Below are 27,632 nucleotides of genomic sequence, written 5' to 3' on the forward strand. Positions count from 1 at the left end.
TAAATTACGCGTAAGACCATCTAGCATAAGAGTATTAAGCTGTTGACACTGTAAACTTTACCAAAACAAACATGACAGAGGGAGGGTACACGCTGACAGGGCGAGATGGCAAGATACTTATATGAAATTATATACTTATATGTTGCCAGATAAGCTGCTTGGTATAAACTGTGTGGACGCACGTTTAATGGAACTTTTTTATTACCTCCCCATGTTCCGCTGAGCTTTTTAAATTGCCGTCATTTAAATAGAGAGGATATTTTAAAGCTTTTTCGATTGGCAAATTAATAACGATATTACCGAGTAGTCCGAAGAGGATTAAATATGCGTATATATACTTATTTTCACTGTTATAATATTGTGATTGGCTATGAAAAAAATATATGCATATATTAAGTGTACGCATGAAGTATACCATTTGGCTTATCAAGTCGTTTAAACTCCCAACAGAGCCGCAAATTCATTGGGAGTTGTTTTTTGCTGTATACACTCTACAAATTTGTTTATCAAATTATATAACAAGAGCTGCCAGCTGCAGCCGCAACAAATTCAGCATCTAAAAACATGTCTCTAAACATTTTAAAGCCATTTTTACGGCTATGCCAACAGTTGCTGTGTGTGCGTGTGTGTCTGTGTTCTATTTATTGTGATTGTAGAAGTTTTTTGCCATACAAAAACCGTGGCATGTGTAGCAGCTTGGCAACCTAACCCTAACCCCGCCAAAAAAAAATATGCACAAATACCATGAAGAACTCACTAGTAACGTGTTCCAGGATAAAAGCCCCTCCATGTAGGTGATAAGACTTAATATGTGTGTTTTTTTTTAGAGAACACATTTCCATGTTGTCAAACAAAGAAAAACGCCCACACACAGAAAGTTACAAACACGTAAAACAGATAACAAGCAAATTAATTAATTAAATGTGGCTTTAATACCAGGCTCAAGTGTCGCAGCTGCCGCATCTGAAGCTCATTAATGTCACGCGTGTGTGAAAATTATATTAAATGCGAACAAACAACAAAAACTAAATACAAAATGCTCATTGGCAGCTGTGATTTATGCATGCATGCAGCACAGGAGAGCCAATAAGGTCTGAAGTAGGGCATATTATAGCTGAAATCGATTTATGGCTTACTTATAGGTGTCCCAAAGTCAGGATAAGCCTAATGGCCAACGCAGCCGATAGCTTGAACCTGAACTCATTGCCTCAAATGGGGGTCAACGTTTGCCAGCTCGAGCACGTATTTATTTTATCTTTATATACACATATGTATATGTATGTATATATATAAGAACCTTAAAGTGTTTTGTGTGTGTAAATTTGCATGAAATGTCAAGTGGAAACTGACTCTGCGCTGTGATTGCCAAGTTTTTGGGTGCCAAAATGAAAAAAAAAACGTCTAGACTTGAACTTGTCTCAAAAGTCACAGTTGCCCTAAAATAGAGAATAAATATAAAGCATATTTCTCGGAGACGTATATAACTTAATTGGCAAAACTAAAGTCTTAGCATGTAACATGAATTTTAAACAGAAAATACCAGAGAACATGCAATTCGTAATTTCAGCTTAAGTGGCTACATATAAATATTTGTGGAAATTCTTAGTAAAGGAAATGTAAGGCAGACAAGAAGTCGAAGAAGAAAACAATTGAAACTGATTCGAAAAAGTTTTCAGAACATGAATTTGAAAATGTTTGCCTTAAATCAAATTAATATAATATAATAATTGGTTGAGCAAAATGGTTGACATAGTATTTAAGTATTTAAGGCATATTATACGAGTACTTAGAAGCTACTCAAAATTAAGAAATGGCCAAACATTCCTTTCATTTATTTTTGTGAATTTATTAGGAATTTAAATAACTGGTGCATGATTAATAGTTGGCTAAGAATCATATAATCAAAATAATATTTGCAATTAGTATTAAAAGCACACTTTATATAATTATTTAATAATATAAAACGAATAAAATTTGTTTGTGTATGTATGCAGTATTTAAATAACTTTTAATAATATAAATAAATAACTATAAATTTCTATTTATTGAACTAACATTAGTTATATTTTCCGTCACCTTTGCACGCAAAAGTCTTAGCTTGACAAAGCTGTATTTGATCTCTGACAATAAAAGAAAAGCACAACAGCTTAGCCTAAAGACCACAAACTGTTGGCAACTTAGTCAAGCCGAACGAAAGCCCCAGGCAGAAATCCAATAAAGCCCAAATTAAACGATACGAAACAAACAAATGCAACCAAATCAAACTGGGATGGCGGCAATTTCATTAAACATTAAACATTAATTTTAATTGAGATTAATAGCTGAGTAAATGCTAAAGATTATTATGGCAGTTAGCTGGCGAATTCGCTGCCTGGAATGACGCAAATTATCCAGACGTCTTTCGGTGTTAATTTTGCTGCTTGTTAGCAACTAAAACGTCCCGCTGAGCCGCTGAGTTTTTACCGAGTCAATGCAACTCAACTGATTCATGAGCCCAATCAATTAATATAAATCAGTCGGGCGCAAATATAAACAATAAAATAAAAATATATGTATAATAAATTGGCTTACGTGCACATAAACAATTGTGTAATTGCATATTTGACCAATTGACAGTTGAAATTGACACAAAACTAACAAAAACAGAAATAAGCATCACAGCCGCCCATATTGACTGCGTCCCAAATGTGCACACACGCCATGTAAATGGGCCTGTGGCCAAGCAGCTCAGCAGTCGGTTCGTCATGTCGTTCGATTCCCCATGGAACTTTGACCCAAACATAACCCAACCGACATGGAATTCAGCTAGGTTTTTCGTTTGCTATTTTATCGTACCGCCCCCTAGTCTGTCTATTTCCAAGTTTATTTGTTTGCCTTGGCGCTATTTATCATGCGACAAATGCGCGTTTATCATCGCACGCGGGCCAGTGAGCGCGGCACTGCTCCCGCAGCGTATTAACTGAGGCAACTTAATGCTCTTTGGCCCCAAAGCAACGAAACAATTTTTGCGTACATAAATTTCATTTATGAAAATCATTTGCTCAGCCCTCCCCAGCGCTTAAAAGCAGGCTACAATATTGAGCGCGCGGGCAACACTGCGTATGAGCGCTATTTGGCCAACTATTTATGCATGCTAGTGTGTGTGTGTCGCGAGGGTCTGTGGTGTGTGTGTGTGTGTGGTATGTGTATGGTATGTTGCATGTGACGTACATGATTGATGTATGGCAGCGCCCTAAAATTTGCCTTACAGCGTTTATTTTTATTAGTTTGTAGCCAGTTTCGGGCTATTGAGAAGAGTCAAACAATGTGCAACCACAGTGAAAATGTTGTTGTTGATTTTTCATTTACGGTTTCAATCAAGTCAAGTGGATTTGCATCATTGCTCGAGTGCTCCATCGGTGCACAGCGCTACGACTCGTCGCCCTTGCATTTATTGGCTTTTTAGTTGACCCTTCTTCACTTTTTACTATATGCCGAGTGGCTTGTTGTTGAGGCGCTTATCAAAGGACACACATCTATGTGGGTCAATGGTAACAGCAAAATGCGTGTAACTTGACCAAAAATGTTGTCTTTCCCCCAGAGACTAGAAAGCGCCGACGCGCTCGTGTTGATAATTTCCCAGGTCTTGGCCAAGTTAGTTGGCAGTTGAAAACGCCTCACTAGCTTGGCAGCTTGTTACCATTAATTAGAATTACACTATGGCGAACGTGACAGTCGCTTAATTATAATGGCATTAATTTTACCTAATTAAAGTGAAGGCGTACCTGGGCACAACGGCACAAGACCAACTTAAGTCAGGGCCACAAATGAGGAGTAGAATTTTATATCGATTAATGTCGGAGTTGATGTTACTTCCCGACGAATATAAATAAAACACGTTATGACTTACCTAAACATAAGACATTATCTACAAAACAAAGGAAGAGAAAATATCGTTTAGAGCAATTTAAAAGTTAGTTTTAGTAAAGCTTAGAACTTTTTTGTATTAAACTGGATAAATAGCCAACAGACTAAAGCCCTGCAGATTAAGCACATACAAATGCATGAGTATGCATAAAAATATACTTGGTTTTAGAGAGCTCGCGTTGCCTGCGGACGACTTGGCCATAATTATATTCACTTTTAGCCCAAAGCCTTTTGACGCCCTCAACAGCTGGCTATTAACATTCATTTGCAGTCGATGCGAGTTAATTGAGTCACAGAAGAGTCTTGAGTTAATTGCAGTCAATTAGCACATTTCTCTTGCTATTTTTATTCATATGCCAAACACAGATTCATTCATTTCAACGGAAGAGTACGTAAAGTATAATTTGGACTGCCACTTATTAACGTGTTATTCCTTTTACCTCATATATTTAAACATGTGCAAAAGTACGTTAAAGCTGGAATTTAAATTCAGATGAAATACGAGCAAAAATAGAAGCTGAATTTAAATTCAGCAAACGTTCAGCTCAACATTGTATTAAATTACAGCTGCGAGGGAATGGAAAGTTATGTTGAATATTTATGCTCAGAAGTATCTTTTGCGTTTACATTGTGCTGTAACTCAGATACTTTCTATGCTTGGCAACAATATTAAGCTGAAAATATACGTAGCACATGTGAGAATACGGATACGGCTACGGCTACGGCTACAACAAAGTATTGCACTTCGGGGAATTCTAAATTTCTGATACGATGGCAAAACTGAGTCCGGGCGAACGGAATATATGAGCTGCCTGTTTACTGATTGGACTAACCAAACTACTCCGTTTCCATTAAGCGGCACGAACAAATTTAATAATACATTAAGCACACATTTCACCTGAGCAAATGTTTTATCCGTGTATGTAGATGGATATTCAGCGGATGTTGTTATAGTTACGGCAGCGCTCCTGCTCCTGTTGGCTCTTCGTCTCGTGCCCTTCTCAGAAATGGCAGATGGATAACAAGTTAAGGAGGCCCCATAGAGCAAAGTTTCTGGTTTCATCTCGTTTACTATTCGAATGAAAATATTTTGCATATGTTGAAATTTTCATTTATGGAAGTCAGAAATATGACACTCTGATGCAAGGCTCTCCTTTGCCTTGCCAAGATTATTTAATATTTAATATTGCATTCGAGTATTTAATGGAGGGTTCGCTCACAGTTCGGAAAAGTCTATATTAAACGAAAGCAAATGTGAGCAAATGTAAAGAATATTTACGTGAACTTCTCTTTATGCAATTTTTTAAATATTTGACTTATTAAATGTGTGTCAGATATTTATTCAAATTTAAATAAATATTTAAATGTAAAAAATGCAATTGAGCATTTTAAACTGTTGTCACTTAAAACGTTAAAGTCAACAAAAACTATATTCACGTTCAATCGAACTCAATTTCTGAATGCCGGAAGCCGGTGGGCAGTGTTTCAGGTATTTGCAACTATGTTGCATGCAATGTCAACATTGACGTTTTATTTGTGCAACATTCCAGCTGGGAGTCAATAAAAGTCAGCACTGTCCATGAACACAAAAATATGTATATATGCAATACATATAGCTATGGAAATTTGGCATGCGAATCGTTTTGCATACGACAAACATGTAGCGCATGCAACAAACTGCTGAAGTTGAACAGTTGTAGCTGAACAGCTGTTGAAAGCCATGAACCAACATTCGGTTCGCACACTTAATGTGCCACTGGAGATGCGCTACGTGATAATGTAACTTGAAAAAAGAAGAAAAAGACGATGTACTTGCGATAAATGCATATATGTAAGTATGTACGTAAACATCTATATAATGCATGACTGAACAGACAGCAGCGAAATAAAATCCCAAAATGCTGCACTTAAGGGGTAAATTAAGCCGAAAACGAAATGGCATACGGAAGCGAAGGCGACGAGGCGAGTATCTGCAACATTTTCATTATATTTCTTCGATGGCAAATAAAAAAAAAAAACAAAAACACTGACTCAAACAGGCAGGCATATAACTTTATAAGGCCATCAGACTTTATAAGGCAAGAACAAGCAGCAGCACCAACAGCAGCGGCAAGCCTGCAACCCAGCGGCAAGCCAGGCCACATACTCGACTTCGTCTTTCCGTTTGCCTGCACATGCCGGATATTTTACAAGTTCCGGCCGCCTACCCTTGGCTTTTATTGCGCCGTTTGCATTCGGCAAAGCTGCTCGTTAAATTTGAACACTGATGTGTTAATAGCCCACCCAAACACCCAGTGCAGCGTACACACACACACCCGTAAAGTTAACAGCCACAGTCATGTCGGATAACTGCAGCCAAGCAAATACACACAAACACACATGCACACCAAAAACATTCGCGACAAGCAAAAAAAACAACAGCCTGTCCAAATTTGTTTGAGACATTGCCAAACATCAAAGCAATTTGTGCCTGGCAAAGTAAACGAGCAAAATAAATTGCCAAAATGTCACAGAAATAAAGCATTCCAAAAGTAAAGGATTCGCCTCAGCTCAGCTGTACGAAAGTTTGTTGTTACCAAGCCATAAATATAATATATATATACATATATATATATATATATGTATTTGTAGAAAAGAAACCTGGCTAACGAGTCGGTAGCAAAACTCAACTTTTACATACTTTATGCACTTGCACATGCCACTCACATGGACAGTCGTTTATTTCTGCAAAGGATCTACTGAAAATCAGACCAAGTTTCGAATGCCAAACTCGTACAGAATTTAAAAAGTGTTTCGAGTGCTGAAAACAAAAGAAATGCGACATTTTAATTTACAATTTTGCATATGAAAGTAAAACAAAACAAGTGCACGAAATTGAAGTAGTTTCAGTGATATTCAAATGCAAATCAAATACGTAAAATGAGTGCCCAGTGGGCAATGCTCGAGTGGCAGATACCCTGCACTCAGAACAGAGGCATTTAAACTTTCTAAGCACAATTTATGAACTGCGGCTGTGTTTCTTTTTACCTTAGCCCCTACCGAATGAGCAAAACGTTCTGGAATTGTTGCCGTGTTTTAATTCTAATTCTTATGAAACTTTCAGGGCCCATGCCATTAATATATGTGTTAGTAATAAGCCGAGCGGATGTTCATTGAAAACTGAGGTGTTTTTTTTATAAGTTTGGGGATTAATGAGTGTATCTTAATAGCTTATTTTTCTAGTTCTGTGTGTACTTTACTCACATACCCAACTTGTTGGCTCTTATAAGATCCGTAAAGAAAGCCTAATCTAAACGGGGTAAGCCATCGATAATTTAACATTAACTTGATCTTCACTGGCTCGAGGTTGATGTTGGTAAGGCATAAGAACCAACAGTGGGCCGTTTGTCTGTATGACAAATCTCCCGATTCTATAATCAGCAGATTATATGGTAAATTAAAGAGCTACGTTCCATATTTCAAGTCTTCAAGGATATAAGTTAACGTAAGTAAGCAAAAAGCGACTAAATTGGGCACTGGTCACTTTGATACAATGTAATAGTGTTGACCGTCCTCGCGGAAGCGTAATATGAGACTTGACACGAGGCGGAAGCTCAGCAGTGTGCTGGATGACATCTGGCGTTCCGGCATAGATAAGGGATAGCTAGTAATAGCCATATATTTGTCCATTTAGTCTTTAACATATCTCGAGCTGACACAGTCTGATACAGGCCGAGTATAATTAAGAAAGTTAACTCATTAAAATAAGCATTGCGGTTTTATTTGGCAAGTCAAGCCGACTATCATCAATCAATTTACTTATATTAATCAACCAACTATTAATCGCCAAGAGTCTGGCGATAAATTATATATGTTATAAGGTCAGAGAAGACTCCAACTGACTTTTACATCAGTTTGAGCACAACTCTTGTACCCTCTTTTATAATAATTAATGGTTGTGGGGTATAAAAATAATGGCAAAATTACAAACAAGTCGCATATCCAGCTTTAAAAATGTCCTACATGCCCTTTATACAGCATGATAAAATATTAAGAAAAACACAAAATGATTGACAACATATTTTATGTGAACCTGTAACGAACTGTAGCTCGAGCTATAATACCCCTTTTGTACCATACAAATAAGAACAAAACAAATTTGTAAACAATCAGTGAGACCTGACAGCTGACGGCTGAAAACAGCAAGCGACGTCACGCATACGACGCGTGTGTCCGGCCTGAACCAATAAAGTTATGCATACGCAGTGTATGCCGTATATCGAATATTTGAACAATTAATTAATTATACTATACCCTATAAATACAACTATTGACATATTTAGTTGTCGATTTGTCTAACGCTCGCATGTGACTTTAACAAGTTGTGTGCTGCAGAGGGGGGGACGGGACGAGCGCGTGTTTTGGCTATTCAAAAGAGCGCTAATGCCAGCCAAACTGTTGCCAGCATATTTACATTTAGTATATAGAGCGAGACTGTGAATTAGCACATCACAGCATCTGGAGCGGTTCGTGCAAATCAGCTTAATTTGAATCAAGCCCCCCTCCAGCCAGCCTCAAACCGAATAATGTGTCTAATTGATGCCGCTTGTAGGCAGCAGTTACAGCGTTTGCTTACATAATTTTACATAAATTAAAACATCATCGAAACAAATGTTGTCAAAGCGAAAGCCTGCAAAAGCAAGTAACTTAAGTGATTTCAAGTAGTTGAAACAGTGCCTTTTGATGTGCTGCTGCCAAGTTCCTTTTTATTAAGTACCGACTCCAACTGTGCTTTAAATATTTCTTTTCTGTGCGCCAGTATGAAATATTTTGCTTTTATCTTTTAACACAACTCTTTTTAAGCCCTATACCCTGTGAAAACGGACAGAGAAGGGGTATAATGTTTTGTGCAAATGTATAAGGCATCTTAGACTGTATATATTCTGAAACAGATCGAGGCTTGAAATTTGAAAATTGACTGTACGTAGAAGACGTAGAAAAGATATATCTTTGTTCATTCACTATATCCCTTATGAATTAAAGATATTTGAGCTACACACAGTTATTGTAAGACGTTACTTGGTATGCGTAGCATATTTAAATATATCCATTTGGTCCAACGCGTATATCCTGAATATAGCTGCTTTTTGGTTCTGCCCCCGAGCAAGCCAAAATGGGAAAAATCTAACTTCTGTAAGCTGTGTTTAGATCTAGAAATTGAATTCTATATTTCACAGAGCACTTACTGAATTGGTTTTTTAATCTAGCTTGCTCGCTGCTTCTCCGAGATCTCACTTTCAAGCTCGTGAGTCTTTCTCGCCTATCGATAGGCCTATACAACTTAGATTGCCCATATTACATACTTCTATGGCCATAGCCCTGTGCTTTGGTATATTCTGACTACAGGGTAAATGCTAGTCGCTAACTTCCTAATGGAGCAATCTTCCTTGCATTTGTATGAGTTCGTTTTGCTACTTCCTGTTGCCTACACACACGCGCGTAAAGACGCACACACACGCTCGCACTCTGCATATCAATCACATGTCAGGACGCTGTCTGTCAGCCGTCACATTGGGTGGGCGTGTGAGAATTTTGTGGCAACTCAAGCAGCGCATCCTCTGGAAGAGGACGAGCATTCTATGCATTTGAAGAGTATCTCAAACGTTCGCGTTTTGCATATTTATTGTGCGTTCGTCACAGCTGAACAGCTGACATTCCGAGCAACGTCTCGTCGCACGCACTGTCCGGCTGGCAGTCAATCATTCTTATATTGAAATTCTATGCGCGTTCTGATAACAAAATTTCAATTAAAATGCGTTACGTGTTGCAAATCAGTTGAACATCTTTTTTGAATTGATTGTGGCATAAATTGTGATTCTGCTTTGCCCGGGGCTAACATTGATTTTCTCATTTTCATTGCATTTGCGAATGAAAATGTTTGTGTGCGTTTTCCGCAAAGACTTAACAATATTGTGGCAGCTGATTCAAAAATTTCCCAACAACACAAAATAACATATACGTTCTTTTTGAATTTAAAATGTTTTCAGCTGTGTTTTTCTTTTTTTATTGCTTTGCTAGGCTCAAATCGCTTAAAGGCCCACTATATAGTCCAATAAACCATATTTTTTTGGACACGAATTAAAATTCCTTACAAATTTATTACCACGCTCTGATTGCGGAAGAAATAACTTATATTACAGCAGGCACAATTCGGTTGCGTCCTTGTCCTTAACTTTTGCTAGCATGTGCCCAGTTTTTATATGCCGCCCATTTGCCATGTGGCTGCCAGTGCAGGCCGCGCCGCACTGGACCCAAGGACAAGTTTTCATGTGGCCGGTTGCGGTTGCGGCTTTGCCGAGAAAATCTGCGCCTGGGCATGGCAGATATACGACAGATATACAAACCCACAGATGCGTATCGATGACATTATCAACTACAATTGAAATTGCTTTTATGGGCGCAAGCGAGAGAATTTTAATTTTAACGCTTTACGAACAAACGTGAATGGCGTGCAGGGATTATTTTTGGGGTGTGTATGTGTGGGCTTTCGAGTGTGTTTGTGTGAGTATTTTTGGTACTTTGGCTGATTTACATTTGCATTATGGAATGCAAATGCTGCCCTGTATAGATAGGCTTTACAGTATGGGTTAAAATTCTTTTATTTACAGCTAATCTTCTGTTACTCTTGCTTATCAACTTTTATCAGCGTGAGGCTTTACACTATAAGTTTCGTTTACATGCATTTTATGTTGAATCTAGAAAGCAGATTTAAAGATGTATGGAAAACGCTTTTATACAAGTATTTCCAGGGACCTTTTCTATCGGCATATAGCTGTCTAAGAGACTAATTAGCATAGCAACAGGCAGACGAATAGAAGGACGGACTTGGCAATATCAATACGGCAGTTGATGCTGATCTAGAATATATACACTTTATTGGGATATATGTTACACATTTCATGACAAAATTATAATATCCTCTAGAAGGGTACATAAGCTTATAAATACAAGAGGGATTTTTTCTTTGAAGTGTGCCAACACCGTTTGACGTGGAGCACCAAGCTCGCACCTTGCACAGGTAATCTTTTTATTATATTGTTATATTTTTTTTAACCTAACTAGATCAAACAGAAATGAAGTATAAATTGTGATAGTCTGATGCTGTAACAGAAATAACATGTAAGCATTTTTGGTCTAAATTTGTTAAAAAGCCGCCCAAATATTAGGATGCATATTTCATGTAAAAAAAAAGTGTTAGCACGGACATTTGAGAATAAAATCAACACACACATACACGTGCACACACACACACACCCTCCCTTGGGCAAAAAACAGCTGGAATATGCTAGGCTGCGTGCGACCTACGCACACTGTGCTTAAATATTTGCTGCTATCCATCGTTTTGTTGGCTCACTTAGTGGCCTATGGCATGTAAATTTACATATCAAGAATCTATTAGCAGCTAATAGATTAATGTTTTGTTTGGCCTGCGTGGGCAACGTAGCGAAATGGTTGCCAGCTAGGAAATGCTGTATGACAAAAGAAGACACAGGGGATACTTAGGAGGAAGCACAAACGAAAATCCAAGAATATTGTGTTACGTATACGCCGCGCCGCGTGTGCTGTTTAAACCGCAAGCGGAGGCGGAAGGTTGGCAACTTCAAAGCGCAGGTTGAGCAAATAAAATGGCACCCGTGCTGGCGCTGCCGTGCCAAAGTTGTTTGTGGTTGCAAGAAAGATTGATTGAATCCAGAAGTGGCGATAACAAGCACAAAGTGAAATGGTAAATGGAAAAGCAAACAGTTGAAGCAGCAGCGCAGCACAACAAAACGAAACGAAATGGCAACGTGTGGCACGTTAACAAGAAACAAGTATATACAACTATTTCACAATTCCACACGCACATGCGTGCTATTCAAATGTTGGCTGACGCCATTTGAGCATTTCACGAAATTTATACACACGTTTATTGCTGCCAACGCTGCGTGTGTGCGTGTGTACACCTGCGTGTGCGTGTGTGTGCACAATTCCTTGCCAAGTTGAAGAGAAATTTATTTTTTTTTTTTGTTTGGTTTATTCCGCCAGAAAAGTCTTCGCTTAGTTTGACTCTTTTCTTGAACTTTCCGATATCAAGGCAAACCCTTAAAGTTTTCCAAAAACTTGTAGCATACATCGAGGCGCCTATCGCAGTGGCACATGCCATGCTTGTGAGTGTGGGTGTGTGGCAAGCCCTACATAGCACACTAGCTCTGCGGCGCACAGGTAATTAATTTCATTTTTATTGCATGTCCTATTTTGTGCCTGGGTCTCCTGCAGTATTTCCGTTACCGACGACTTGTTCATATGTTTTCGTTTCTGTGCTCATATATGTATTTTCTTTTCGTTTTTAGTCTGGTCCACTTTGATGTTTCCGCGAATCATTTTTCGTGCCCACTGAGGCCATAAAAACGGTAATTAAACACGAAAACTAGTGTCACATGGCGTATACGTGACGTTGGCCGCTTTCTCGTTTAATTGTCGCCTCATACGCATTGCTCATACGCAGCGTATGCCGCAGTTTATAGTTTCAGTTCGCACACGTCGGGTCCCTCGAGTGGCAAACCTGCCCGAAAGTATAGCCCATTGACTTTGCACTAGTTAACAACGATTTATCAATTGGTATTTTACGACTGAAATAAACGAGCTACCGAATCCAATTAAAAGGCGATTTTGTTGCATCGATTCAATGTCTAGGAAAGCATGACTTCGTTATCTAATTTAATTTTTATAGTCAATTTTACAGTTTATACTCTTTATATAAAGGATATATGAACAATAATTCCCATTTTTATGTTCTGTTCGAAGGCGTGGCAAATCATTAAAATATATCTCTTCGACAATTTGATAGTTCAAGCGAGCGAATTTAGAATAAGCTCTTTAGCTCATGGAAAAAACATTCTAAAGATCGATCTAAAAACATTTATCACCTTTAGAAGATCGTCTCTGTTATTTTGTCTTTTATTTTTTATTCATTTATTTATTAAAGTCGCTGTTGCCTATTTGTGACCATAACTAAAACTCTAAATTGATTAAATAAATGTATATCACAGGTTTAAACATTGAACAATGTTTTATGTTGCCGCCAGCTTAATGCAATAATCGACAATTTGAGCTGAAGTCAACGTAAGTGAATGAACTAAATCTAATTAAGGCCCGTTGGCGTTAATTAATTAGTTTTGAGGCTTGTTAGTGCATTTTCATGGCATTGTTGCAGCTGTTTGCAGCAACAAAAGTTTGCCCGCCAGCTTCAGGCGGCGGTACAGCTGCAAAGCCCGTTGAGCTACATGGATTAGTTGTTAAATTAGGGCAGAAGTCAAGTCAAGTCCTGGCATCGCTGGCGTCTAACCTGACAGCAGCTCTGGCATAATTACACGAGCAATGTACAAGTTGGACGCCGGCAAAAATGTTTATGGCTCTTTTTGCGCACATTTTGTGCGCCTGTTGTTGCCTGTCATGACTAGGCCGTAACTAAATGCCAGCAGATGACAAAGAACATGTATGTATGTTCCCATGTCTGGCAGTCTGTCTGACTGACTCTCTGTCTGTCTGTCTGTCATAGAGCTTGCCTGGCAACCTCAAGCACTGGCACTTCAGTCCCACACAATGCCGAACACAAACACGGCACAAAACAAAAGCGCAGCAGCGGCCCTTAAAACAAACAAAATACTCGTGTACATAATATGCGAAGAGACAACAGCAACAGCTCTGGCGGTTAAAGCTAACGAACTAATGTTACATAGATTTTTATATGGCATGAAGAGCAAGAATCGCTGATGACTCGCACAGATACAACAAGTCAGATTGTTGCCGTCGGGTGTAGGCGACTGCCTAATACTTGTTCACAGTTTCTTTGCCCGATTTGCTATGCGCCCAGTGGGCATAGCCAAAGTATTTTTGAGTATGTTTTAAAAGAAGTTCATATCTCATATTTATTCATTTGAACCATTTGCCGCGCCCTAAGCGTAGCCATATAATCCTGTCGCTTTATCTGGCGACGGACAGCGTGGCGAATAAATCCAATATACTCTACTACACTTTCGGAACGAGTCAAAAAAACTCGTCCACACACAGCCACACGTACACACATTAAGATAGGAGCTACGGAAACAGGCATCTCATCTGAGTTGAGCCTGGGCACTTAAGCAGCCGGCAGAGCAACAGCAACAGCCGCGGTTAAGGACGACTGCAGCGGTAGGTGTGGGTGGGGTGTGGGTGGTCCTTAGCCGGGGACTGGGTAACCATGTCTTGAATTGCAAAACCGCAAAATACACACAAGCGACAGACAGTTTGCACACACACACACGAGAGACACTTAACATATGTCCTTTTTGTCAAATTTCTTGCTGTATGTGTATGTAATAGCCCAGCTGCACCCATCTTATCCATATGGAATTATAGTTATCTTATATGCATAGCTATCATATAAAATGTGGCGGAGTTTTTTGTCTGTAGTTGAAACTTTGTGTGAAAAGTTGATGTGCTTGTTAACGCTTTTAAGAACTAGCTTAGCGTGCCTGAAAGTGTAACATTAAATAGAAAGGTGCTGCTGCAGCCAGTCAATTCCCATTGGGTTGGCTAGAATAAATGGCAGTTAAAATGTGCAGGGTGTTTGCGCTACCTACCTTGCCTACCTTTATAAATATATATAGTTACATTTGCTATATAAATTATTCATGCATTCATGAGCACTTATTTATAAAGTAAGTACTTCTCGCGCGCAATGGCCACATTGCACACACATAGACATCTATGTGTGTATATGTATATACACACACACACACATACACACATCAAGTCGCATAACAGACCTTTACTAAAAGCCGGAAATTTCCATGCTGCGACTTTTGTGTAGGTTCCCTTCTTGCTGCGAGCGTAAAAATTTGCTTACATTTCACAAAATTTCAACAAACTCAGATTTTGCTGAATTTCCTTCGCCTTATTTTCATTTTTTGGTTAAAAGTTTTCCCAGTTTGCCGTTCTGCAGCTTGCCAAATTGCCCATAAGTTTTTTTGAACATAAAAAACCAAGTTCTAAAAATGTTTAAAATAAATAAAACTAGATTGCAAAAAGAGCTTTTAAAAATAGTTAAAGGTGCCGACTTTTAAATAAAATCTGCTCGTTAAACTCTTCCAGTTCAGCTTAAGCCAAAAAAAGAACTTAATTAAAGTATTTTAGAGGCTTGCCTTTAAAGCTTTCTTATGCTTCATAAGCTTTAATATAAGTTTGTTATAAAAAAAAAGCAAAACAGCTTTAAGGAGACTAAAATAGTTAAGTACCCGCCGAATTTGTTGGCTCATTAATAAGCAAAACTTCAACTCCTTCAAATAAAATACAAAATTAAAGTTTTATGTAAGCCAAAATGAGCTTTTCGAGTTGGCTGAATGAGTGGAAAAGTTTTGACAGCTGCGCCAAGCAGTCCAGCTTTAAGTTCTTAATAAACTGGGCACCGTGTTTAAAGCCTTTGCCCCTGTGACTGCAGTTGGACTAGAGAGGCTTGCAACAGATGTAATTAGAAACAAACAAATCCGGTTAGTTGTAATGGGATTAAAAAAGAGGGTCAAACTTTCAAACTGTCAACCCTCGCAGAATTCAACTAAATGTAACTGCATAAAAGTTTGAAATTGTTGGCAAATTAAATTGTGCTTGGATTCGAAAAACAAGCAAAAATTAAATTATGTCAAATAAATTGAAATCTTTTTGTGCATTTCATTTGAATACAAAAAAAAAATAGTAGAACGGGCAGTGCACAAATCAAATTATGTTAATTAAACGCACACAACAAAACCCTGCTGAAATTGTTGGCCAAGTGGCAGGAGTTTTTGTTGTCGCACAATTTAACAAACAGAGCGGGGCAAGGGCGACTGCGGCGAGTGGTCACGGGTTGGCCAGGTAAATGTTATCTATATTTTGCGAGACTTGAGCCGGGCAGAAAAGGCAATCCTTTCGCTTAAGCCTGATGGCGACATTAACTGGCCAGCAGGACGATAAGGACGACAGCAGTAAAAACAAAAGCGCAGACGTCGTTGCTTTAACTCACAAATTGTCACAAATTAACTCAATGAGTGGCTCTTGTACGACACTTCTTAAGAAATAATTCAATTATGGAGCCAAATTGCTGACCACGACAGAAGGTTGAGGGTAGGTCGCAGGCAAATGTTGGAAATGTGGCTATAGAACTTTTCATGCCGTTCCCTTTGGCCGTTTAACAGTGTTATCTAACTTTGGCTTCAATAAAAAGAAGTTCACACATTTGCCACCGCCTCGTATACGTAATGTAATTGCCAGTTATTGTCATAAAAGTGCAGTAGATGGGCAGAAAGAAAATGTAATTACGTGACATGTCCACGTGGCACTGACGCCCATCGATGATTATATAATCGATATAAAAACAGACAACAATTGCCGTTGCCTACGTTAGCTCCGCATGCAAAAACCCGAACGAAGGCTTTCAATTGTTGCCAGTCGATGTCGATTTTTGCTTTCGCACACAGTCGCCAAGACAAGGGTCAACTTTGTGGCCAAATTACCAAGCAAAAACCCCAGCGACCAAAATAAATGTTGCCCACTAAAAATAGCGCAAAGGAATAATCAGAAAAAGCAACGACCAACATAAAAAAAAAAAACTACAACGAAATGCGGTCAGGATATGTGTGCAAAAAGGGAGGGTTATCGCAGGAAAAAGAAGCCGTGCTGCAAAAAATTGATGTGTTGCACAGTGAAGCGCAAACGAGCGCAGAGAATAGGTTTTCTTGTAAGCATCATTTGGCAAAGCTCATTGAAAAATACATTTTGGAAATTATGTAAAGCCACTTTGCGTTTTTTAACTACACATTTAAGCACTCTATCAAACTAGAAGAAGCTTCGTATCAGCAGCCCGGGCATCGCAATTCAGCATAATTCTTACAAAATGCATAAATAGTCTAGGTATATATAGTCGAGCGGTTTATCCACTTCAATACTTGTTATCCCGCAAAGAGAATCAGAATAAAAACCTCAAGTGGTGGCCAAGTCAAAGGCAACAACTAAAAGCCAGTCGGTGCCTGTACACAAAAGCGCAAAGCCAAGAAAATGTGGCAGCAGCTCTACAGCTATCGACAGGATTGGCGAGAAAAGCACGGCTAAAAATGGGGTAAGATGGATAAGCGCCGCCACACAAAACGGGCAAAGATGAAGTTTTTCGCGTTGCACTCAGTGGCGTCTCCGAGCCAAATGGAATAACACGAAACTTAAAAGTAAAAAATAAAATAAAAAGCCAAAAATAACACAAAAATGTGGCAACTAAAAGTCAGACAGCGCCTCCTGCGGAACGGCAAGCGAACAGCGAGCAGGTTGTTTTCCTGGCCAAGGATGCTCCGCGGCAATGGCGACAGCGGCTGCCTTTCATAATATCCCTCAACTGTTGTATGCCACTCAGCAAAGTTTTTTTTCGAATCTCGGGTCAATATTAATAGCTTCTGTGCTTTAGCTTCAAATGCAATTTTTTTTAAAACATATTTATGAGCAATATTTGATGGCAGCGACTGCTTCTTAACTGAGCACACGGAGCGTATACGCAACTTGCTAAACATTTTAGTTTTAACTTAGCTGTTAAATATGATCGCAACTTTGAAAGCCGGCTTCATTACCTTTTGCATTTTGCCGATTAAGTTAATTTTGTAGCTCATGTATATCTACTTTTGATGATAGATAAAACTAAATAAGGCAATATTTTAAGTCTGACTCATTTCTAGCCCAAAACGTAAACCAAGTCAGTTGCTTAAGTAGCCGAAAACAAAAGTGAACCACATCTTTTTTTAAATAGTTATACTTTTAAATAAAATAAGCTTTAGAGAAAGACTTTATCATTGAATTAATCTAAACAAAATTGGCAAAATTTATTGTAAAAAAATCCAGGACTCGATTATAGTTTCAAAAGTAAATTATATTAAAAGATTAAAAAAATAGGAAAAACCATGAATTTTGAAATCAGGTTCGCGAACGGAACCTGGCTGCGAGGTGTTGGTGCGTACCGTTAATCAATTTACCGTGCATTTAATCAAAAGGCCATTCAAGTATATTTTTATACTAAATTCCTTATTATATCGTTCTTGAAGCTTTCAAAAGAGCGCCTTAAAAAAAACGCGATAAAAGCAATTAAATCGACATGAATTTATGTTAGGCAACCATTTGGTAAGAAGACAGCAAATTAGCGGCAATTTGATCAACATGCATGACAGCTAACTGAATCAATAAACCAAAAGAAAATACTTCAAGGTCAATCAAAATTGGCTGGCTTTCAGCCGTGGCGTTTTAATAAATGAATTGCTGATTAAATGAAGTTGGCAAAAGCAGCCCAAAAAGCAAATCCAACAAAAAATTGGCCCAAACGGCTACACACGGCCAAAAATCGAGAGCAAGCAATGAGTAAGAAATTGTGGAACAAAATAAAATTGCGTAAATGTGTCTGACAGAGGGACGCAGCAGGCCTTTGGGCACAGGCACAGGGTGCGCACGGTGTGCGCCATCAAATCAGAAGCAAGGCAAGGTTAAACCAAGCCAAAGCCTGTCACAGATGCGAATGCGACTAGCGAAATGTGCGCAGAGACACCATTTTATGGCCGACGATGGAACCGCGGCAAAGGAGGCGAGGGGAGGCGAATGGGCAAGGAGGGCGACGCTAGTCAGGCCAAACGACGCTGATGAGAATGAAGGAACAATAACAAAAACAAATATCCGCCTGCGGACCGCACAAAGCCAATGAACGACAGTCCAGCTCTCTGCTAAGTAGAGGCATAGCACATACATGCACGTATGTATGTATGTGTGTGTGTATGTATGTGTGTACATTTCTATGGCGAGGGACGGCGGCAAACGACAGAAACACGCGCCGGTTTCTGCGAATGAGTATAAAACGCATATACGAATGAGTAAAAAAAGGAATCGAAATGGACTATTTAAGCCGCGCACAATAGCGCGACCAGACCTATGGGAAAAGTTGAGAAGTGTAGCCGGAAAGCACCTTTTATGGCCTATGCCTGAACCTAATACACTTAGCAAATTGTAAGAGCCTAGACCTTTACAAAAAAAAAGTTAGATATGTTTAACTTTAAAATTGAGTTAATGCTATAGCATAGCAAGGTCCCTTATCTAGGCGATCTTAATTAAAGGTTAGGTTCTCAACTCTTAAAATGAGAGGATTAGGGTCTAAAATTAAGTGGCTCAAACGGTTCTTGACCAATTTGTAGGGCTACATTAAAACGCAAGTTATTTGGGAATTAAGTGAAGTCTTATGCAAACAACAAATATATTTGTAGATCCTAAATAGGTCAACAAGTTATGTTACGCCTAAAAGTCCTTAAGAAATAAAGTGAAAAAAAAAAGAAAAAAAAAAACAAAAAAGATTTTAAGAGATCTGTTGTTTGTCCAGACAGATGTGCCTGACATGGGGCAACGTTCTGTACATAAAACAAAAACAAAAATACAAAATAAACTTAATGGATTTGACTAACGGACTGACTTGACTCACCGTCGGCCTGGGGAGGAAGGTTGGACCGTTTGGCGGGTCTCCAAAAGGGCAACAAGAAAATTGCCGCGCGCAAGAGACACAAAAAAAAAAAAGAAGTGAAAAGAAGAAACTGTGTGAAAACAATTTTAAAATGTAATTTACGTGTTCGCCAGAAAAAAAAAGAGTCGCTGCGTTTTATTTATATTTATGAAATTTGAGGCGAAAAAGTTGTTCAAAAGTAAAGTGCTTTTAGGCACCAGCCCCGGCCGCAGCCGCAGCCCCAGCTCCAGCCCCTCGCCAATATAACGCATTTGCAGTCAAGGGTAAAAATATTGTAATTTTCTCATCGGGGGTTTTGCTTTGCTTTGGTCCACTAATTCGTGAGACTGTTTGTGAGTATGTGTGTGTGTTTTACTTTTTGTTTTCTTGTTTGTATTTATGTTTGGTCGCTTTGTTTACGCAAAACCACAAACACAGCTAAAGCTGCAATTAAACCGACAGCTGAGCTGAGCTGTAGATAAATCCAAAAACACCCACATAATAACAAAAGCTACTCACCTATTAAACACACTCACACACACACACACACACACACAAACACATGTGCGTCGACTGCGGCGCTGGCGTCAAAAGCAAATGCAGTCACATTTCGCCGCAAATTGCTTTTGCTTTACAATTTCAAGTATTTTCTGACGTCTCTGCCTGACTTTGTTATTGTTTTTTATTATTATTGTTTGTATTTGTTTTTTGTTGCTGTCAATTATTCAGCCTACCTGATAACACGAGCGGCGTTTTGATTGCGGAAATTGCGGGTGAATGTGAATTAGAAAAATGCGACAAATCGCTTTACGCTGCACTTCACAAGCATTTGATTGTTATTATTGTTGTTGTTTTATATATATATATATATATATATATATATTTGTAATATTTATGAAAACACTAAACTGTTGATTGCGTTCAAACACTAATTCGCTTGATGTTGCTTTTATTTGTTATTTATATTTGCCATAGATATTATGCAAAACTGTTTGCTCTGCTGTTTTACAACCGGCGGCAATTCCGCATACGTAGTGTAGCAGCAGCTTGAGCTTCGAGCAGCTGGCGGTGGGTGGACTAGCGCTGTCAGAGAGCTGCCCAATTTCCAGTACGACTTTTTCACAGCACGACGACACGTTGAGCACTGAGCGCCGTTTGCCACCAAAAATTCTGTGCGGGTCTTGCTAAATTACAACGTAGCTAAATGGGTTATTTCTTTCTCTCTCTGTCGCTCTCTCTCTCTCTCTCTCTCTCTCTCTCTCTTTCTCTTTCCCATACACATACACCTCTGCTGCCTTGTAGACGCTTTGGTTCACATACTCTCTTTTTCTAGCTCTCTCTCTCTCTCTCTCTTTCGAATGCTCTGGCTCTCTCTCTGCAGCTTATTAGTTCTGAACGCTGCTATTGTTGTCTTTTCGTTGCTCCAGTTCGCTTTGGCGCCAGACATCAACTGATAGGGCGATGCGTAGCCAGCAGCAGCAGCGACGGCAGCAGCGGCAGCAGCAGCGGCAGCAGTAGCGGCAGCAGCTTACGTCGGCGTAGCATGTGCTACGTTTGTTTACTGTTATTTGGCACACGCCGCTGCTCCGATTCGCGCTCATTTTGTAGCGCTCTCCCAGTCTTCTCACGTGGATGGGGGTGGTGGCAATGACTGCAACAGTGCTGCCGAGTCGTTAGCATTTTGTGCACACACAAAACAACGGGAAATCGAATTCAATTCAATTTACAATTAAAAATTGTAAGTACTTAATTTTAAAACTTAACGAACTTAAAACAAATTTTTGTTTAATTTTGAATTATACTAAATATTTTTAAACACAGTTATGTACGTGAGTTAAGTCAGGTTTTTCACAAAGACCGCTTGCTGGAAATGTTGAATATAAATATGTACATTTGCATATATCAGACCACTGTGCCTCAATGCTAAGAGCGTTCTCTTTGACTGTGTATGCGGCGCAGGCGCCATTTTTGTGGGCTGGCGGTTAATGGAATTAAAGGCATGGGAAAAGTTGTTGCTCTTATTTAAGAGCAACCGTTTGTTAAGTACCGCGATCTTGACCAAAATCCGTTAAGCCGTATAACTTTGACTTTGACCGATTTAAAATATTAATTAATTGTTTCAATTTTGGTAAACTTTTAGGCAATTTTTGAATATGTATTAGAGAATAAATAGTTTATTATATGTATATTCAACTTGAAACTTTTCTACTTTTATGGAAATCATTTGAATATAGAGATTCAAAATGTTAAAGCTTCGTCCAAGCTAACACAAATTAATCCATATGTTCAAAGGTCTAGATGAGCTCACTGTCGCTGGTCACATCGACATCCGTTGCCGTGGCTGCCGTGGCTGACGTTGCTTCTTTGCCCTCATTGGCAACCTCAGTGTCCTCGGCATCCGGTTCCTCTTCCTCTTCCATATCCACTTCCGCTTCGCGCACGCCATCCTCGCAGACCGTCAATGGCTTGCGCTCCAGCAGAGGCCGCGGTGTGCGCCCCAGGAATGTGTTGCAGACAGTCACAATTGACTCGCACTCACCCGGAGCATTGGTAACCACGAACACGCAGCTCTGAATGACGTCGTGCGGCGTATTGTCCATCAGCTGGAACACTATATGCTGTTCCTCGATGTTGCCGTGCGTGACAAGCTTGCCATGCAAACTGCGGTCGACAGCGTCGAAAGTTCTCAATATGTCTGCATAATTTTAATGCCTGCTCAAAACTTACCCCAGAGGCACTCCACTAATTTTCATTTGCAGCTCGGCATATTTCGCAAGTACATAGCCAAATCGTTCCTTGGCATCGCTATAGTCCATCTGCAAGTTGGATGAATGCAAAAAGTACAACCGAATGCAAATTAAGCTGTGCACTTACGTCCTCAATGCAGTGGTTGGGTGGTATACAAATCGATAGCTGCACAAGTTTAACAATTAATTCTATTATACTATATTACATTATATTATATTGCATTATAGTCGCAGTTGAAATACTCACCGTTTGCCGTGCAAGTAGCACGAGCATGGAGTACAAATAAATATTCCCAGTATAGTCCATGGCTGAACCGCTCAGAGATCGGCTCCAACTCCAACTGAATCGAATCGCATAAGGCCACTGGCATTGTCTCCGCGTTGCTCTGAAAGTGCAGGTGACGTCATAATAATTAAAACTATATGGAGATACAAAAGCTCATTCATTGGAAACTCTCACGGTAAATCACAAAGTTAATTGGCGAGAAGAGAATATATTTCATTTGATTTTTAAGGTTTACAAATTTGTATGACTGGAGGAAAACATTTGAAAAACTGAAAAATTACATGAAAAATGGCTGAAAAAATCACTATTAAATGTAAGAATCTGTTAAGCTAAGCCTTTCAGATACTTTTACCCTAAGTTTATCAATGCTGATTTATTAAGAATCAAATGTTCAAGGCCCACGTTTTGTTAATTTCTTTATTTATTTGTTTGCTTTTGGCTATTCAACTTACTGAAGGTGATCTGTTTGAAAAAGATGCGTAGTATTTGTTCTATTTGATAATATATTTGCCTGCAAATCGACCCCTAATTTGACGAGTTATCAAACTTTAAAAAATAACTTTAAACAGCTGCGAAAATTTGCAAATTATCCATCGATATTTTGGCTATAAAAGGCGACGCGTCGAAGACAATCCATATCAATATCTTAAACGGTTCTCAGCAGCAACAATCGAAAAACCAAAAAACAACATGAGAGGCACAACAATTGTACTGAGCCTTGCCATTTTGGCCAGTTTCCATGTGAGGAACAGCGAGGCGGTCGCCTGCACATCTTTTGATCCCAATTTGCCAGCTGGATGCACCGACTGTGACGCAGCCGGCAATGAAAACCATGTGGATTGTGTATCAACAACAACGACAACAACGGTGGCTACAACAACCGGAACTGGAACAACCGGAACCGGAACAACCGGCACTGGAACAACCGGAACTGGAACAACCGGAACGGGAACTGGTGGAAGAACTGTGCGCGTTAGTAATCTGAGGTACACAAATGTGCGTCGGGTTCGCGCTAATCGCAATGGAAACACCTCAGGCAACAGCACTGGACGTCGCAATGTGAGACGTGGAAACGCGAGCCGTGGAAACGCGAGTCGTGGAAACGTGCGACGTGGAAATGTGCGACGTGGAAACGTGCGTCGTGGAAACGTGCGTCGTGGAAACGTGCGACGTGGAAACAAGAATCGCCGCAGTGGAGCCAACGTACGCGTTGTCAGGGGATAATAATTTAGATCTGTTATTTAGTGCCAACAATATATTACTTAATAAATTAAATATTGCTTTTAATGAAAGTCATAGAATCTCCCTCTTTGCACTTGCTTGCATATCTAGCTTATTGTTGCTCAAACATTTGAAATAGTCGTAGAGGTAATTGGATTAAATACACAAGTTCACATAATGGAACATATTTTTTAAGCAAATGCAAAGTTTAAGTTTTAGCCTTGTTGACAGAGCACAAATCTTTTAATTTAGTTCTTTTGCTGAGTGTTAGCTGAAGGTCACACGTGCTTTCATTTCGCCAATCGACACAGCTGAACATATTTGCAAATAATCTAGCAAGGTAAAGTGTTTACTATAAAAACCGCTGCTTTCTAGCGTAACGACATCACAAGTTAATTGAGGAATTCCCTAAGAAGTCAGCAAAATCATGAGAACCTTCACAATTGCGCTGGGCTGTGTCATTTTGGCCATGTTACACATCAGGAGCTGCGATTCGGTCGCCTGTTCATCAACGGTCCTGACCAACTGCACCGACTGCACGGATGCCAGCAACGCAAATAATGCCGACTGCACCACCACGGCCACGGCAACAACAACAACAACAACAACGGCAAGCTCCGTCTCACTCGGCGCCAACCGGAAGACGGTGCGTATCAGCAATCTGAGGTACACAAATGTGCGTCGCATTCGCGTCAATAATCGTACTACGCGTTCCTCAAGCCGTCGCAACGGAAGCCGCAGAAATCGCAACACACGTGTCTTTGTGGGTTAGTTGACAATTATAATTTGATCAATATTAAAAAATACATGATTTAAACTGGTATTTCTTGAGCTAACTGGATGTTCTGGTGCTGGAGATATGACGTTTGAAAACGACATAACTCCATGGCGAGATTATGTCGTTTTGAAGCGACATATATGTCGTTTGAGATATGTCGCGCAGAGATATGTCGTTACCCCGCATTTTTCGATATAGTATATAGTCCGGTGCTCATAGGAATAAATATATTTTCTGGGCGGACTGACACAGAAGCCAGTATAGGTTAAGGTATCCCATAAGACAAATAGGTATACTGAATCACAATCTTCGATCGATCGTTATATTATTTTATAAATAATACTTTATTGACGCAGCTACTGAGACTGAGCAACGTAGACTGCCAAAAAGAAAATATTGTCTACTGCCTTCTGGTAGACTTGAATTACAACAGAAAAAATAAATCGTCTTTGTTTTAGAGCAATTGTAAGCCTCAGCCTTATACAGAACACAGATAAAAGCAAGCGCCCAATGTTAGGCTACATTATATTTCATTAAACACAGCTGCACGTTTCACAGCGTGCAGCTTTTGTCTGTTATAAATAGTGTTCACTTTTATGTTGAAATTTAGTGCATGCTTTTTTTTTTGGGTTGATATTAATAACTATTATAAGTATTCGAAGCAGCTATGTATATTAAGCAAAATCTCTATATATAAAACTGTTTGTCCTGACTGCCTGAATGACGGATTGAGTGACTAACTGATTGACTGCTTGACTGATTGACTGCTTGACTGATTAACTAATTGGTGATCAACGAACCGCCTAAACCATAAAAGCTAGGTAGTAGACATTTTTATTCCAATTTCCTGATGTAATAGAGCTGCACGCTAAGATGAAAAAAGTTTGTATGGATCGACCTCAAACTTATTCGCAATGAAAAGATCTGTATTGAATATTCGGAATCTTCATTTTGTCTAATTGGATTCAAATCCCCACCTAAGAACGGCGGGCTCTTTATTCGATGGTTTTTAAGAATATATTCAAATAGACATGGCATGCAAAATGTTACGAGTGGATTAACACTTTCGAGGGGCGGCTATGCTAAATAAAGAATATAATATGTAAAATATAAAATACAGAATAAACAAAAATGAAATATTACCATATTTCGTATGAAGAGCCTGGAACTATGCTGTAGAATACGTTGTAGATTATGAAATCCCGGAGCAGGTTTTCTAAGTATTCGACTTTTGCTCACTTGCACTTTCAACTGGTATCGAAACTGCTGACACTGAAAGTCGTGAATGGTGCAGCCGGAACAACTGATTACATATCAGGCGTTAGAATTTGAATAACGTTGTGGAACACTTGTGTACTCATTTCGAGCAGATGAATGTAAGTATGGGGAAATCGGGCAGGTAAATAAAATGGTATTTGGGCAAAATGGGTATAAAAAGAGGCGTGTGGCCCATGGTAAGACATTCCAAGCAAACCATTTGAATTGAGATGAGGATCCAAACGGTTATCTTGTGCTGTGCCATTCTGGCCATTTGCCTGGTGAAGCGCAGCGACGGACAATCATCTACGACAGCTCCGGCAACAACAGCCTCCGACACCACCACAGTTGCGAGTACGGCCACCACAGTTGCGAGTACGGCCACCACAGTTGCGAGTACGGACACCACAACCGCCAGCTCGGCCACCGCAACCACAACGACAGCTAGCTCTGGAGCCACCACCACCGCGAGCAGCAGTGGCAATGCTGCCCGGAGGCGTCTGCTGCGTCGCATAAGGGTCCTGCAGCGCAGACTGCAGCATTGCAGGCGACACTCGGCCCATCAGAGGAAGGTGCTGCTTAACAAGATCAAGAGCCTGAATGCAAGCCAAACCAATCTGAAGCCCAGCTTTAACAAGCTGTTCGGTTAATCAATCCGTATCTGTTCTTTTATTAACTTTAATAAATTGTTTATCATGCATATGTCTCATTTTGTTTTGGTGTGGAGAACATTAAGTATCTTAGTTCAACTGTCGCTCTAAATAGTTTCAGTTTCAATTCATGATCGTAGACCTTACAATTCTCACTAGGAGTCTACCTTATTCGCTAGGTTATTTTTTTATACCCTGTATCCATTGTTAATGGGTATGTTTGTGTTCATATGTATGCTACAGACAGTAAAGCCGACTTAGTCTATCTGCAAGTGTATCTATCTGTACAAACGCGTCGATAATTTTCTGCGTTTCCGTGAAATCGTTATGAGCTATGAGTAGGGGCGAAGTTTGCCGGACTGGCAACAAATTTCCCCCAACGGGTCGGTGGGTTCACTATCTCTATACCCTTATCAACTTTACATTCTATAGCCTATTTCAAAGTTCTTTACTATCTTCTCACCTTTTTTTCTGCTTCTTTTTTAACTTATTTACATTCTAAAGTATTAAAGTTACTCAAGAATAAAATAGCTCCATCGTGTGAGAGATGATATTCAAAAAATTCTCCCTTATTCTGCTTAGGCTTTTAGTTTTTAATTTTGCTATTCTATTTATTTTGTCGAACAATAATAACGTAATAAATAAGTGAATAAATAAATCATTTCAATGGATATAAAAGAACAGATTCCGATCACATGGATCGAAGGGGGCCACAGCTCGAATGAGGAAAGATACAATAGGAGGGGAGCGGGAAACGGAGCAAGTCAAGGCTCACTTACGGCATATAGTTTGGGCAAAACAAATGCAAGGCCAAGCCGCAAATGAAAACCACTTTCATTGAGTGCACTTTTTACAAAATTTCTTTTGCCCGAGAGAAAGCCCAATGTCAGACAGAATCTCAGACTCTTCGCTGCGGCGACTTTTATATCTGCAACAGCGAAGGCGATCTCCAAATGCGCGTGTGAGAGAGAGAGAAAGGGAGAGAGAGAGAGGGAGATAGAGAGAACGAGAGAGAGATAGAGGTGCGCTCCAACATGCACGACGATTTAGTCATTTAATATAATCACAAGATGTTTGCCAATTTAGACATCTAGTTTAAGTAATGTTGCTTAAAGATTAAAAGGCTTATTTTAAGATCAATTATTTTGTTTTTTATTTTTTTTTTTGATTTGGCTTAATTTCGAACTTTGTGCTGATTGAAACGAAACCAAGCCGCAGCTGGAGATTTCTAACAAGGGCAAATATC

General features: G+C 39.4%; 5 protein-coding genes across 6 annotated transcripts in view; 3 read left to right on the forward strand and 2 right to left on the reverse strand.

Moving 5' to 3' along the window:
• Positions 1-20,367, reverse strand: part of LOC115771642 (cGMP-specific 3',5'-cyclic phosphodiesterase) — a 59,560-nt gene extending 39,193 nt beyond the window's left edge. For both annotated transcript variants that reach the window (XM_030717443.1, XM_030717442.1), the window contains exon 1: positions 20,182-20,367. The gene's annotated coding sequence lies outside the window, so the exon portion shown is untranslated. The remainder of the gene's footprint in view (positions 1-20,181) is intronic.
• A 1,291-nt stretch (positions 20,368-21,658) lies between these two features.
• On the reverse strand, positions 21,659-22,510 carry LOC115772015. Its single transcript, XM_030717946.1, has 4 exons — positions 22,442-22,510; positions 22,322-22,360; positions 22,175-22,263; positions 21,659-22,108 (listed from the first exon to the last, which is right to left on the reverse strand). Exons 1-4 carry the CDS (start codon positions 22,499-22,501, stop codon positions 21,742-21,744), a joined length of 555 nt encoding a protein of 184 aa, XP_030573806.1. The 5' UTR covers positions 22,502-22,510; the 3' UTR covers positions 21,659-21,741.
• Positions 22,511-23,170: 660 nt separating this feature from the next.
• Positions 23,171-23,704, forward strand: LOC115771659 (jacalin-related lectin 34-like). The gene has a single exon (XM_030717469.1). The coding sequence runs from the start codon at positions 23,171-23,173 to the stop codon at positions 23,702-23,704; it is 534 nt and encodes a 177-aa protein (XP_030573329.1).
• A 424-nt stretch (positions 23,705-24,128) lies between these two features.
• LOC115771665 (integrator complex subunit 5-like protein) lies at positions 24,129-24,473 on the forward strand. The gene has a single exon (XM_030717480.1). The coding sequence runs from the start codon at positions 24,129-24,131 to the stop codon at positions 24,471-24,473; it is 345 nt and encodes a 114-aa protein (XP_030573340.1).
• Positions 24,474-25,966: 1,493 nt separating this feature from the next.
• LOC115771666 lies at positions 25,967-26,386 on the forward strand. The gene has a single exon (XM_030717481.1). The coding sequence runs from the start codon at positions 25,967-25,969 to the stop codon at positions 26,384-26,386; it is 420 nt and encodes a 139-aa protein (XP_030573341.1).
• The last annotated feature ends 1,246 nt before the right edge of the window (positions 26,387-27,632 follow it).

This window comes from Drosophila novamexicana, unplaced genomic scaffold (genome assembly GCF_003285875.2).
Source record: "Drosophila novamexicana strain 15010-1031.04,08,12 unplaced genomic scaffold, DnovRS2.1 tig00000108-arrow-pilon, whole genome shotgun sequence".
Lineage (NCBI taxonomy): Eukaryota > Metazoa > Arthropoda > Insecta > Diptera > Drosophilidae > Drosophila > Drosophila novamexicana.

Bases quoted from the DNA above. Each gene is read 5' to 3' on its own strand.
- LOC115771665 (XM_030717480.1), top strand. From the start codon at position 24,129: ATGAGAACCTTCACAATTGCGCTGGGCTGTGTCATTTTGGCCATGTTA.
- LOC115772015 (XM_030717946.1), bottom strand. From the start codon at position 22,501: ATGGACTATACTGGGAATATTTATTTGTACTCCATGCTCGTGCTACTT. The intron at 22,361-22,441 runs GTGAGTATTTCA...AAACTTGTGCAG, and splicing joins TGCTACTTGCACGGCAAACG to CTATCGATTTGTATACCACC. The intron at 22,109-22,174 runs GTAAGTTTTGAG...TGTCGACCGCAG, and splicing joins ATTAGTGGAGTGCCTCTGGG to TTTGCATGGCAAGCTTGTCA.
- LOC115771659 (XM_030717469.1), top strand. From the start codon at position 23,171: ATGAGAGGCACAACAATTGTACTGAGCCTTGCCATTTTGGCCAGTTTC.
- LOC115771666 (XM_030717481.1), top strand. From the start codon at position 25,967: ATGAGGATCCAAACGGTTATCTTGTGCTGTGCCATTCTGGCCATTTGC.